Here is a 13,512-nt window from a genome sequence, read left to right as displayed (position 1 = left end):
CTATCCAATTTATACTTAAAACTTAAGAGTGAGCCCGCATTTACCACGTCAGATGGCAGCTCGTTCCACACTTCCACCACTCTGTGAGTGTAGAAGTTCCCCCTAACCTTTCCCCTTTCACCCTAAAGCCATGTCCTCTCATATTTATCTCTCCTAATCTAAGTGGAAAGAGCCTACTCGCATTTACTCTGTCTGTACCCCTCATAATTTTGTAAACCTAAAAATCAGGGCACTGAGTACAGAAGCTGGGACATAATATTACACAGTAAAAGACATTGCTGAGTCCCTGGCGTACTGTGTGTAGTTCTGATCACCGGCTACAGGAAGGCTGTCATTAAACTGGAGAAGGGGCAGAAAAGATTCACCAGGATTTTACTGAGACCGGAGGGTTTGAGTGCTAAGGAGAAGCTGGACAGTCTGGGACTGTTTTCCCTGGGGTGAAGAAGGCTGAGGGGTAACCGGATAGGGGTTTATAAAATCATGACGGGCAGAGATAAAGGGGACGGTTGCAGTCTTATCCCAAAAGTAGGGGGAGAAGCTAGAGAGCATAAATCTAGACAGTACAAGTTTAAAATGAGAGGGGGAAGATTGAAAGGAGACCTGAGGGACAACGTTTTCACAGAGACAGGGTGGTGGGTAGGTGAATAAGCTGCCAGAGGAAGTCGTTGAGGCCAGAACAATAGTGTAATTGAAGAAGCAGTTGGACAAGTCCATGAAGTGGTGAGGCTTTGAAGGACACGGGTTGAACACAGGAAAGTGGGACTAGCTGGCTGGCATGGACTGGAGGGGAATCTCTGCTGTAATGCTTATTGAGTAGTCCAACCCCCGGTATACTACATCAAATACTCTCCCTAGATTAGCATTCAGTGTTCTCCATCAAGGCTAGGCTACATGTCTGGAGATGAGGGAAAGGGGTGGGGTAGGGGGTAGGGTCTGCTGGGGTGGGAAGGGACAGTCTTACCTGGAGCCCACTTCGCGATGGGGGTGTCGATGGTTGAGTTCATGTTATAAGCTTCCGGCACTCCTCCTGGGCGATCCCTGGAAAACAGCAGAGGACTGGTCATTCTGGGAGCTGGCCGGGAGCCCCCACCACACTGCCCTGCCCAGCCCCATGTCCTGGGTGGACACACCGAGCCTGAGGTCACTTTCCTGGGCTCTGCATAGCGAAGGCAAGCCGAGATGGCGGTACTGAGGGTAGGCTGCACTGTTGGTGAGGAAATATACTCAGTGGCCATTTTATTAGGTACTAGATCAGAATGTGGCGTAGTTTTCTGCTGCTGTAGCCCATCCATTTCAAAGTTCGATGTGTAGTGCTTTCAGAAATTCTCTTCTGCACACTGCTTTTGTAAAGTTATCTGAGTTGCTGTCAGCTTGAACCAGTCTGGCCATTCTCCTCTGACTTCTCTCATTAACAAGGTGATTTTGCCCACAGAACTGTCCCTCTGGATTTTTTTATACTGTTCTCTGTAAACTCTTGAGATTGTTCTTCATGGAAATCGCAGATCGCCAGCATCTGAGAAACTCAGACAACCCCGTGTAGTACCAACAAACATTCGACGGCCAGTCACCTAGATTACATTCTTCTCCATTCTGATGTTTGGTCCAGACAACTGAACCTCTTGACCATGTCTGCATGCTTTTATATTGCCACATGATTGGCTGATTAAATGTGCAGGTGTACAGGTGTACCTAATAAAGAGGCCACTGAGTTTATATCACATAGGCACTGTTACTTGTAGGGAAAGTGGTAGGGGCGGGGATAGGTGGACAGAGAGAATGAATCACAATCTCTCTCCCTCACACAGACAGGTTCTTTCTGTCTCTCTCTCACACACACAGACGCGCGTGTGCGCGCGCACACACACACACAGACACACACATATACACACACATGCACACACAGATATACACACACATATACACACACACACACACACGCGCGCGCACGCTCGCTCGCACACACACACACACACACACACACACACAGACGTTGTCTCTCAGACACACATGGATAAAGATGAATGATTAGTTTGGTTTAAGAACCAAGAAATAAGAGCAGGAGTCAACCATCTGATCTGTCGAACCTGCTCCACCATTTAATAAGATCATGGCTGATCTGACCATGGATTCATCCCTACCTACTTGGGAGTTGAGAAAAAGGACCGCAAAGGTAGTAATCTCGGGATTACTGCCTGTGCCATGCGACAGTGAGAGTAGGAATGCGATGAGATGGAGGATAAATGCGTGGCTGAGGGATTGGAGCAGGGGGCAGGGATTCAAGTTTTTGGATCATTGGGACCTCTTTTGGCGCAGGCGTGACCTGTACAAAAAGGACGGGTTACACTTGAATCCTAGGGGGACCAATATCCTGGCAGGGAGATTAGCGAGGGCTACTGAGGTGACTTTAAACTAGAATGGTTGGGGGGTGGGAATCAAATTAAGGAGGCTAGGCGTGAGGAGGTTAGTTCACAACAGGGGGATGGGAACCAGTGCAGAGAGACAGAGGGGTGTAAAGTGAGGGTAGAAGCAAAAAGTACTAAGGAGAAAAGTAAAAGTGGCAGGCCGACAAATCCAGGGCAAGCATTAAAAAGGGCCACTTTTCAACATAATTGTATAAGGGCTAAGAGAGTTGTAAAAGAGCGCCTGAAGGCTTTGTGTGTTAATGCAAGGAGCATTCGTAATAAAGTGGATGAATTGAAAGTGCAGATTGTTATTAATGATTATGATATGGTTGGGATCACAGAGACATGGCTCCAGGGTGACCAAGGATGGGAGCTCAACGTTCAGGGATATTCAATATTCAGGAGGGATAGACATGAAGGAAGGGGAGGTGGGGTGGCGTTGCTGGTTAAAGAAGAGATTAACGCAATAGAAAGGAAGGACATAAGCCGGGAAGATGTGGAATCGATATGGGTAGAGCTGCGTAACACTAAGGGGCAGAAGACGCTGGTGGGAGTTGTGTACAGGCCACCTAACAGTAGTAGTGAGGTCGGAGATGGTATTAAACAGGAAATTAGAAATGTGTGCAATAAAGGAACAGCAGTTATAATGGGTGACTTCAATCTACATGTAGATTGGGTGAACCAAATTGGTAAAGGTGCTGAGGAAGAGGATTTCTTGGAATGTATGCGGGATGGTTTTTTGAACCAACATGTCGAGGAACCGACTAGAGAGCAGGCTATTCTGGACTGGGTTTTGAGCAATGAGGAAGGGTTAATTAGCAATCTTGTCGTGAGAGGCCCCTTGGGTAAGAGTGACCATAATATGGTGGAATTCTTCATTAAGATGGAGAGTGACATAGTTAATTCAGAAACAAAGGTTCTGAACTTAAAGAGGGGTAACTTTGAAGGTATGAGACGTGAATTAGCTAAGATAGACTGGCAAATGACACTTAAAGGATTGACGGTGGATATGCAATGGCAAGCATTTAAAGGCTGCATGGATGAACTACAACAATTGTTCATCCCAGTTTGGCAAAAGAGTAAATCAAGGAAGGTAGTGCACCCGTGGCTGACAAGAGAAATTAGGGATAGTATCAATTCCAAAGAAGAAGCATATAAATTAGCCAGAGAAAGTGGCTCACCTGAGGACTGGGAGAAATTCAGAGTTCAGCAGAGGAGGACAAAGGGCTTAATTAGGAAGGGGAAAAAAGATTATGAGAGAAAACTGGCAGGGAACATAAAAACTGACTGTAAAAGCTTTTATAGATATGTAAAAAGGAAAAGACTGGTAAAGACAAATGTAGGTCCCCTGCAGACAGAAACAGGTGAATTGATTATGGGGAGCAAGGACATGGCAGACCAATTGAATAATTACTTTGGTTCTGTCTTCACTAAGGAGGACATAAATAATCTTCCAGAAATAGTAGGGGACAGAGGGTCCAGTGAGATGGAGGAACTGAGCAAAATACATGTTAGTAGGGAAGTGGTGTTAGGTAAATTGAAGGGATTGAAGGCAGATAAATCCCCAGGGCCAGATGGTCTGCATCCTAGAGTGCTTAAGGAAGTAGCCCAAGAAATAGTGGATGCATTAGTGATAATTTTTCAAAACTCGTTAGATTCTGGACTAGTTCCTGAGGATTGGAGGGTGGCTAATGTAACCCCGCTTTTAAAAAAAGGAGGGAGAGAGAAACCGGGGAATTATAGACCGGTTAGCCTAACGCCAGTGGTGGGGAAACTGCTGGAGTCAGTTATCAAAGATGTGATAACAGCACATTTGGAAAGCAGTGAAATCATCGGACAAAGTCAGTATGGATTTGTGAAAGGAAAATCATGTCTGATGAATCTCATAGAATTTTTTGAGGATGTAACTAGTAGAGTGGATAGGGGAGAACCAGTGGATGTGGTATATTTGGATTTTCAAAAGGCTTTTGACAAGGTCCCACACAGGAGATTAGTGTGCAAACTTAAAGCACACGGTATTGGGGGTAAGGTATTGATGTGGATAGAGAATTGGTTAGCAGACAGGAAGCAAAGAGTGGGAATAAATGGGACGTTTTCAGAATGGCAGGCGGTGACTAGTGGGGTACCGCAAGGCTCAGTGCTGGGACCCCAGTTGTTTACAATATATATTAATGACTTGGATGAGGGAATTAAATGCAGCATCTCCAAGTTTGCGGATGACACAAAGCTGGGTGGCAGTGTTAGCTGTGAGGAGGATGCTAAGAGGATGCAGGGTGACTTGGATAGGTTGGGTGAGTGGGCAAATTCATGGCAGATGCAATTTAATGTGGATAAATGTGAAGTTATCCACTTTGGTGGCAAAAATAGGAAAACAGATTATTATCTGAATGGTGGCCGATTAGGAAAAGGGGAGGTGCAACGAGACCTGGGTGTCATTATACACCAGTCATTGAAAGTGGGCATGCAGGTACAGCAGGCGGTGAAAAAGGCAAATGGTATGCTGGCATTTATAGCGAGAGGATTCGAGTACAGGAGCAGGGAGGTACTACTGCAGTTGTACAAGGCCTTGGTGAGACAACACCTGGAGTATTGTGTGCAGTTTTGGTCCCCTAATCTGAGGAAAGACATCCTTGCCATAGAGGGAGTACAAAGAAGGTTCATCAGATTGATTCCCAGGATGGCAGGACTTTCATATGAAGAAAGACTGGATGAACTGGGCTTGTACTCATTGGAATTTAGAAGATTGAGGGGGGATCTGATTGAAACGTATAAAATCCTAAAGGGATTGGACAGGCTAGATGCAGGAAGATTGTTCCCGATGTTGGGGAAGTCAAGAACAAGGGGTCACAGTTTGAGGATAAAGGGGAAGCCTTTTAGGACCGAGATTAGGAAAAACTTCTTCACACAGAGAGTGGTGAATCTGTGGAATTCTCTGCCACAGGAAACAGTTGAGGCCAGTTCATTGGCTATATTTAAGAGGGAGTTAGATATGGCCCTTGTGGCCTCGGGGGTCAGGGGGTATGGAGGGAAGGCTGGGGCGGGGTTCTGAGTTGGATGATCAGCCATGATCATAATAAATGGCGGTGCAGGCTCGAAGGGCCGAATGGCCTACTCCTGCACCTATTTTCTATGTTTCTATGTTTGCCTTTTCCCCATAATCCTTAATTTCCCCACGATGCAAAATTCTATCCAACCTTGTCTTAAAGGTGAAGCCACTGCTTCACTGGGCAGAGAATTCCAGAGATTCACCCCCCTCTGGGACAAGTGTTGAAAGCTGAACTGAAGTCTATAAACAGCAGTCTGCCATATGAGACCCCATTTTCCAGGTGGGACAGGACGGAGTGGAAGGGACGAGGCTGTTGCATCATCAGTGGATCGATTCGAGCGATAAACGAATTCCAAAGGGTCCAATGTATCCGGGAGTAAAGAGCTCCATGACCAGCCGTTCAACGTATTTCACAGGACGATAGTCATTTAGGCCGGATACTGTCGCATTCTTTGGTACTGTAATGATGTTTGCAGCTTTGAAAACCAAGGGAATAATGGATAGTTCCACAGAGTTGTTGAATATATCTGTCAGCTGGGCTGCGCGGTCTTTCGGAACCCAATCTGGTATATTATCGGGCACTGCAGCTTTGCGTGGGTTGACTCTGGCCAGGGTCTTCCTCACCTCAGTTTCAGCCTGACAGAGTGTCTCCTCTCCTGGGGGAGGGGCGCTTTCCCTGCCGGTACTTCGTTCCGCGCATTCAGCCGGGAGTAAAAGACATCCAACCTGTCGCGGAGTCAGGCATCCTGGTCACTGACGCAAAGGGTAGACTTGGAGTCAGTAATCCTCTGAATTCCCTGCCACATGCGCCTCGTGTCTCTGGTATCGCAGAAGTGGTTGTATATTCTCTGAGAATTTCGCCTTCCTGTAAGCGCAGTGCTTGCTTCCCCGAGCTAAAGGCAGCATCATGATCCCGATAAACAAGCAACATAGCCCGAAGATGTTCTGGGGGGCGGCACCCAAGTGTTTCCACGGTCCCTGCGTCAACACGGCATGCCCACAAATTATTAACCCTAACCCGTATGTGGGAGGAAACTGAAGCTCCCGGAGGAAACCCGCGTGTTCACAGAGGGGCGGGGGACGTACCTACTCCTTACCACTACAGGCGGGAACTGAACCCGGGTCACAGCCACTATACCAGTGTTACGCAGACCGTCACACCACCATGGTCGCTGCCTGCTCGAGCTGGGACGCCCTCTGCACTCACTCTGCCTTCCTACAGTTTTCTCTCACTCAATGCACTTCAACTCCGCACACGCCGATTTCTACCACTTCACTTACCCACCCCTCCCACTTGCCCCGGCAGCTCGTTCCATACACTCGCCACCCTCAATGTGAAAAAAAGGAAAGGTACGTCGCATCCGGAATCTCTCCGGTTAACGGACGATTTTCCCTCCACTTAGTGGGCAACGGCGTACGAGGCAAGTTTACAGCAGCGGTTTGCCATTGCCTTCTGCCGGGTGAGTTTCCAAAGAGATCACCAGCTCGTAACCCAGCACGGATGGAAAGCGTGCAGGGGAGCCGGCTGGATTCGAACCCGCGACCTTACGTCCCGAAGTCCGATGCTGATGCCACTACGCCACCAGCCGTGTCCCACCTGCTCCAAAAATCCCCCCCTTTCAACTTTTGACTCCCCTACCCTGGGGAAAAGTCTGTGATCATCCACCTGATCTGTACCTCTCATGATTGGCTACCCACATCAGAAACAGCAGACGCCCTGGTAGTGGAACTCCACTAGTCACAGACTCCAGACAGAATAAGATCCACTGACCACCACCCCCTGTCTTCAGAATCTGAGGGAGGGCCTCCTCATCTCCCTCAGTGTGGAGGCGAGTCCAAATAATTTCCCTTTGTTTTACAAAAACACACTTATTGCAAATTACAATTCTACAATACTACGCCAAATACAGAAACAATGACAGTGACGAACACAATCTAAATTAAAATATTCCCGTCTCTTTCTTCTCCTGTGGTACCCAATAGCCCTGGAACACCTCGAGGTACCTCCACATCCCTGGATCATCGGCAGGCAGCCGGCCTGGGCAGAACCCTCCGCTGCCCACTTCCAGTTTCAATAGCTCCAGAAGCATGTCTACTAGGACATCCTCCTCTCCCCTTGCGCCCCCTCCCCCAAGACGTTGGGGCTAAAATGCAACCAGAAGGCGAGGAGGGGCCCCCGCAGACTGGCGAACAGGAGATGCAGCCTCGCTCACTCCACGTACTGTACATGTGGTGCACGGTCTCTTCCAGGCCGCAGAAGTAACAGGTGGCTGGGAGATCCGCGTACAAACTTCGCGGCGGGGATCATTGCTACAACGCACACAGCATGCTGGAGGAACTCTGCCGGTCAGGCAGTCTCTGTGGAAATGAATAGAGAGTCGACGTTTCGGGCCATTCAATGGATGCTGCCGGCCCGGCCGGGTTCCACCTGCATGTTCCATGCGTTACTCTGGATTTCCAGGATCTGCAGACTTCCTAATTTTTATGACAAACTAGAAGGTGTTAGAAGTGTACAAAATTATGAGAGGCATAGACTGACTGAACAGCAGAGGCAATAACAGCGACTCACTCAAACTAAATTAAATCTAAAACAAGTTTACCTGGAAGTCGGAGTCTCAACCAGCTGTGGCGGTCTCTCCCCCTCAGATCCACCTCACGGCCCCTAAACCCCAGGGAACACAGCCCCGGTGAGTGGGTGTTCTGCCCACGTTAACCCTGGAGTCTCCGCTCTGTCCTGGAAATGCCATCCGCACCCTCACTGCGACCAACACCTCAGGCAACGCCAAACCCAATGGAGGAACAGCGCAGGGATTACAGCGCCCGGGTTTTTAATGACCATAAGACCTAGGAGCAAAATTGGGCCATTCGGCCCGTCGAATCTGCTCTGCCATTCCATCACGGCTGATTTATTGCCCCTCTAAACCCGATTCTTCTGACATCTCCCCGTAACATTTGACGCACTTGAGACCTATCAACCTCGTCTTAACATTGAAAACGTAGAACACATAGAAATGGTGCCGGGTGGGAGAGAGGGAAAGATGGAGAAGAAGTGTGGGGTACCAAAGTTTAGTCCCGAGGCCAGACGTCCGACGGAAAGATACCGAAGGTAGAGATCTGGGGCTGTAGCAGCGCCTATGTTGTCAGATGGTGTTGTCAGGATGTAGCCTAAATGGGGGGGGGGGGGGGGAAGAACACGGGATACAGGGAAAAGGGGGGAACAGATGAGGGTGTAGGGTCGGGGGGAGGCAGGAGTGAGAAGGGGTAGGGAGAGGCATGTCGCAAGGCTGGAGGTGAATAGGGAGGGAGGGGGTGTATGGCGATGTACAGGGAAGGGGGAGGTGTGGGGTGTATATGGTCGGTGAGAACAGGGGGTAGGTGGGGAGTGGATCCCTCGCAGAAAGAGGGGATGCCCCTCAGAGCGCATTCCCTGGACACGGTAAGATCCAACGGGCAGTCGTATTCCGGGTGACGGAGGTCGGTGGGTGCGGGGTGGAGATGCTGCCGCGGGGGATTAGGACGGACTCACCCAGCGATCGCCCCGTCCAGCGCTGTTCCCCCGGTGTTCGTCGCTTGCGGAGGTGGGCGGCAGAGCGCGCGATGTTTTACGGCCCTCTTCTCGATCCGCTCCGTAACCCGGTGCCTCCGCCCGCTCCGCTCCGTAACCCGGTGCCTCCGCCCGCTCCGCTCGCACTGTGTCAGGCGCGGTGGCTCGGAGCGGGGTGGTCCCGCCCCGGGATTAACCCTTCACCGGCTCCTGCTGAGTGCGCCGCTCACACTCACACACACACTTAGCAGTGCACTCGCACTGACACACGGACACAGGACTTTGACGCACGGGGCATGCACACTGACTTCGAAAACTCACAATGGCAAACACACAGGTTTCACACTTAGGCACACGAACTACACACACACCCTCACACTTACCCACGGGACTCTCACACACACGGGGCTCACCTAACCACGCTCACTGACAAACACACATCTGCACGACTCAAGTTGACGTTGGGAACAGAGGACTTACACCTACGTACACACAGCAACACTCCCACTTTCTACTACATACACACTTAAATATAATTATTCACACTCACACGCTGTGCGTGTGCACTCACACACACAAGCCTACATGCTCATATACTCACACATACCTGAATGTTTGCACAAACACAGAGGTCTCAACCACATCGGGTTCGTGGCTCAGGCCTTGTTGTTTAAGTTCGTAGGGACGGGGACAGAGAGGGCGGTTAGGTGTCAGATTAGGGTTCATGGACAGGGGAAGGGGGCTTGTCACGGGTGGAAAGATCCCTTACCGATGGATGCCACCTCTGACCACAGTTTGTAGTGGAACATCACAGTGTAATGTCCCGCCCCAAACTCTGGACGACCTCCTCAATCAGAGGTTCAAGTTGAAGTTTATTTACGACCAAGTGAAACGTTCCTCCATACCACGGTGCACCCACACAACGTACATCGCACACAGCACATAAAAACATTGCCATATACGTATAGGTAAATTAAATATCATTCAAAATGGGTGTACATAGAGTAAATAGTCATGCGCTTTATGAACAGAAGTGTTTTCCAGTCATAGAAACGACGAGCAGAACGAGAAATGTCCGCATTGATTGGGTCCGTGCGTTCCGCCATTCCGTGACATCGGAAGACCGTCCTCCCATCCACGTCGATGGTCGCCCATCATTTTTAGACTCTATCACATGCCAACTGTCCCAATACCCTTCCACCATCTCCCTGCTCCCTCAGCCTGACCGCTCCCTGTTCGCCATCCCACCCCGCTCTGAGCCCATTGCTGGGGGTAGGGGGGGCGGTGAAGTCGGTTGGGGAAAGAGGGACTGAGGCTGTGGCAGCGGTGGATGGTGAAGGTGGGCTAGAATGAGGTGAGAGGAAGAGTGAGGGTGTGGGAGGGGAGATTGGATGTGGGAAGGGCCGGAGAGGAGGCAGAAAAAATGGAGTCATGGAAAGTTTGAAGTTTGGGGCTAGGTATCAGGGTGGGATGGAATGGGAGAGATGTAATGTTGAGGTATGGGATTCGAAAGGGAAGGGATTGGTATTGGAGGGTGGGTTGGAGTGGGAGGTGTTTGGAATGGGGAGATTTGGGATGGGAAGTAGTTAGGATGGGATGGATTTGGAATGGGGTGTTTGGGGTGGGAAGTGTTTGAGATAGGAGGGATTTGGGATGGAAATTGTTTAGGAGGGGAGGGATTAGGGATGGCAACGTTTGAGATGGGGAAGTTTGAGGTGGGAAGTGTTTAGGATGGGAGGGATTTGGAATGGAGGTGTTTGGGATGGGAGGCGTTTAGAATAGGAAGGATTTGGATGCGAGGTTTTTGGGATTTGGGATAGGGAGGTTTGAGAGGGGAGGGGTTTGGGATTGGAGGGATTTGGGATAGGAAGGATTTGAGAGAGGAGGCTTTTGGGATGGGATAGAAAGGGAGGGTTTGGAATGGGAGGGATTGAGGGAAGAGGGGGCTCGTGGAAGGGGTTGAGCTCTCTTCCACCCACTCTCCCCCCGGGTGAGACTGCTTGGAGTTTGTGGGGCAGTGAGGCTGGGAGTAAGAGATCAGACCCCGTCCCACTGCCCTGCGGCTATGCTCAGTGTGTGTTGGGCTGTGTGCAGTGGAACAATAGGACCCCACACAAACCCCACTGCATAGACAGCGCTTCCGGTCACAGACCGGGCTGGTCTCAGGCTGAGGGAACTCTCGGAGGACAAAAACACCATTCCACCAGGAATTCCAATCCCTGTTCACGGCCGCTCCACGCGCTCACGTCCTCCAACAGCTGGCCGACAGAACTAGTTCCTATACTGACGCCGGGAGTTTGTGATGGGACGGTGCAGAGGGAGTTTCTCTCCGTGTCTGACCCCGGGAGTGTGTGATCTAAAAAGACGGCTTGGTGCGGGCTAAATCCGTCAGCCACATTCACCGCATCTGGCAGTGATGGAGTTAACCGGAATTTCGACTCTGATCCAATCGGGTCGGGCCGTTATCCGGGATTATACTGATGCATTGTTGCTCTGTTTTATTTTGGGAAAGGGCCGTTCCGTATCCGCAGTCGCTGCTGGAGTTCCGCCTCCCGTTTCCCATGTCCAGTGACAAGCTGTCACGCAGGAAGCGCCGGCGGCCAGGCCCAGAAGGTGACTGAGCACTCCTCCCTCACGAACAGACTCCACACCCTCTGTGTGACACCATCCCCTTCTCTGTGACCCCTCCTGTCTCTGTCACCTCCTATGACCCCTGCACAACTCCGTCTCTGTAAAACCCTCCGGCCTCTACATCCCACTCCATCTGACATCCCTCCCTTACCGACACCCCTCCCCGTCTCTGTAACCCCCTCCATCCCTTCCTGTCTCTGTAACCCCCTCCATCCCTCCGTCTCTGTAACCCCCTCCACCCCTACACCCCTCCCTGTCTCTGTAACCCCCTCCATCCCCTACACCCCTCCCTGTCTCTGTAACCCCCTCCATCCCCTACACCCCTCCCTGTCTCTGTAAACCCCTCCATCCCCTACACCCCTCCCTGTCTCTGTAACTCCCACCGGCCCCTACACCCCTCCCTGTCTCTGTAACCCCTCCATCCCCTACACCCCTCCCTGTCTCTGTAACTCCCACCGGCCCCTACACCCCTCCCTGTCTCTGTAACCCCTCCATCCCCTACACCCCTCCTTGTCTCTGTAACCCCCTCCATCCCCTACACCCCTCCCTGTCTCTGTAACCCCCTCCACTCCCTACACCCCTCCCTGTCTCTGTAACCTCCTCCATGCCCTACACCCCTCCCTGTCTCTGTAACCCCCTCCATCCCCTACACCCCTCCCTGTCTCTGTAACCCCTCCATCCCCTACACCCCTCCCTGTCTCTGTAACCCCCTCCATCCCCTACACCCCTCCCTGTCTCTGTAAACCCCTCCATCCCCTACACCCCTCCCTGTCTCTGTAACTCCCACCGGCCCCTACACCCCTCCCTGTCTCTGTAACCCCTCCATCCCCTACACCCCTCCCTGTCTCTGTAACTCCCACCGGCCCCTACACCCCTCCCTGTCTCTGTAACCCCTCCATCCCCTACACCCCTCCTTGTCTCTGTAACCCCCTCCATCCCCTACACCCCTCCCTGTCTCTGTAACCCCCTCCACTCCCTACACCCCTCCCTGTCTCTGTAACCTCCTCCATGCCCTACACCCCTCCCCGTCTCTGTAACCCCCTCCATCCCCTACACCCCTCCCTGTCTCTGTAACCCCTCCATCCCCTACACCCCTCCCCGTCTCTGTAACCTTTTCCATCCCCTACACCCCTCCCTGTCTCTGTAACTCCCTCCACCCACTACACCCCTCCCTGTCTCTGTAACTCACGCTGGCCCCTACACCCCTCCCTGTCTCTGTAACCCCCTCCATCCCCTACACCCAAACCCATCTCTGTAATCCCATCCATCCCCTACACCCCTCCCCGTCTCTGTAACCCCCTCCATCCCCTACACTCCTCCTCGTCTCTGTAATCCCCTCCAGCCTCTACACCCCTCCCTGTCTCTGTAACCCCCTCCGTCCCCTACTCCCCTCCCGTCTCTTTAACCCCTCCAGCCGCTACACCCCTCCTTGTCTCTGTAATCCCCTCCGGTCGCTCCACCCCTCCCTGTCTCTGTAACCCCTCCATCCCTCCCTGTCTCTGTAACCCCTCCATCCCTCCCTGTCTCTGTAACCCCCTCTATCCCTCCCTGTCTCTGTAACCCCCTCCATCCCCTACACCCCTCCCTGTCTTTGTAACCCCCTCCACTCCCTACACCCCTCCCTGTTTCTGTAACCTCCTCCATGCCCTACACCCCTCACTGTCTCTGTAACTCCCGCCAGCCCCTACACCCCTCCCTGTCTCTGTAACCCCCTCCATCCCCTACACCCCTCCCTGTCTCTGTAACCCCTCCATCCCCTACACCCCTCCCTGTCTCTGTAACCCCTTCCATCCCCTACACCCCTCCCTGTCTCTCTAACTCCCTCCACCCCCTACACCCCTCCCTGTCTCTGTAACCCCTTCCATCCCCTACAACCCTCCCTGTCTCTG

General features: G+C 51.7%; 1 protein-coding gene across 2 annotated transcripts in view; it reads right to left on the bottom strand.

The window, feature by feature from the left end:
• LOC140196892 (heat shock 70 kDa protein 12B-like) overlaps positions 1-9,056 on the bottom strand; it is a 49,856-nt gene extending 40,800 nt beyond the window's left edge. For both annotated transcript variants that reach the window (XM_072256799.1, XM_072256800.1), the window contains exons 1-2: positions 8,975-9,056; positions 962-1,038 (exon numbers count right to left, since the gene is read on the bottom strand). In XM_072256799.1, coding sequence (XP_072112900.1) covers positions 962-1,004 — 43 coding nt within the window. In that variant the 5' untranslated portion in view covers positions 1,005-1,038; positions 8,975-9,056. The remainder of the gene's footprint in view (positions 1-961; positions 1,039-8,974) is intronic.
• Between the last annotated feature and the right edge of the window lie 4,456 nt (positions 9,057-13,512).

Source organism: Mobula birostris, chromosome 4 (genome assembly GCF_030028105.1).
Source record: "Mobula birostris isolate sMobBir1 chromosome 4, sMobBir1.hap1, whole genome shotgun sequence".
Classification (NCBI taxonomy): domain Eukaryota; kingdom Metazoa; phylum Chordata; class Chondrichthyes; order Myliobatiformes; family Myliobatidae; genus Mobula; species Mobula birostris.
This window is presented reverse-complemented; position numbering and strand designations above follow the sequence as displayed.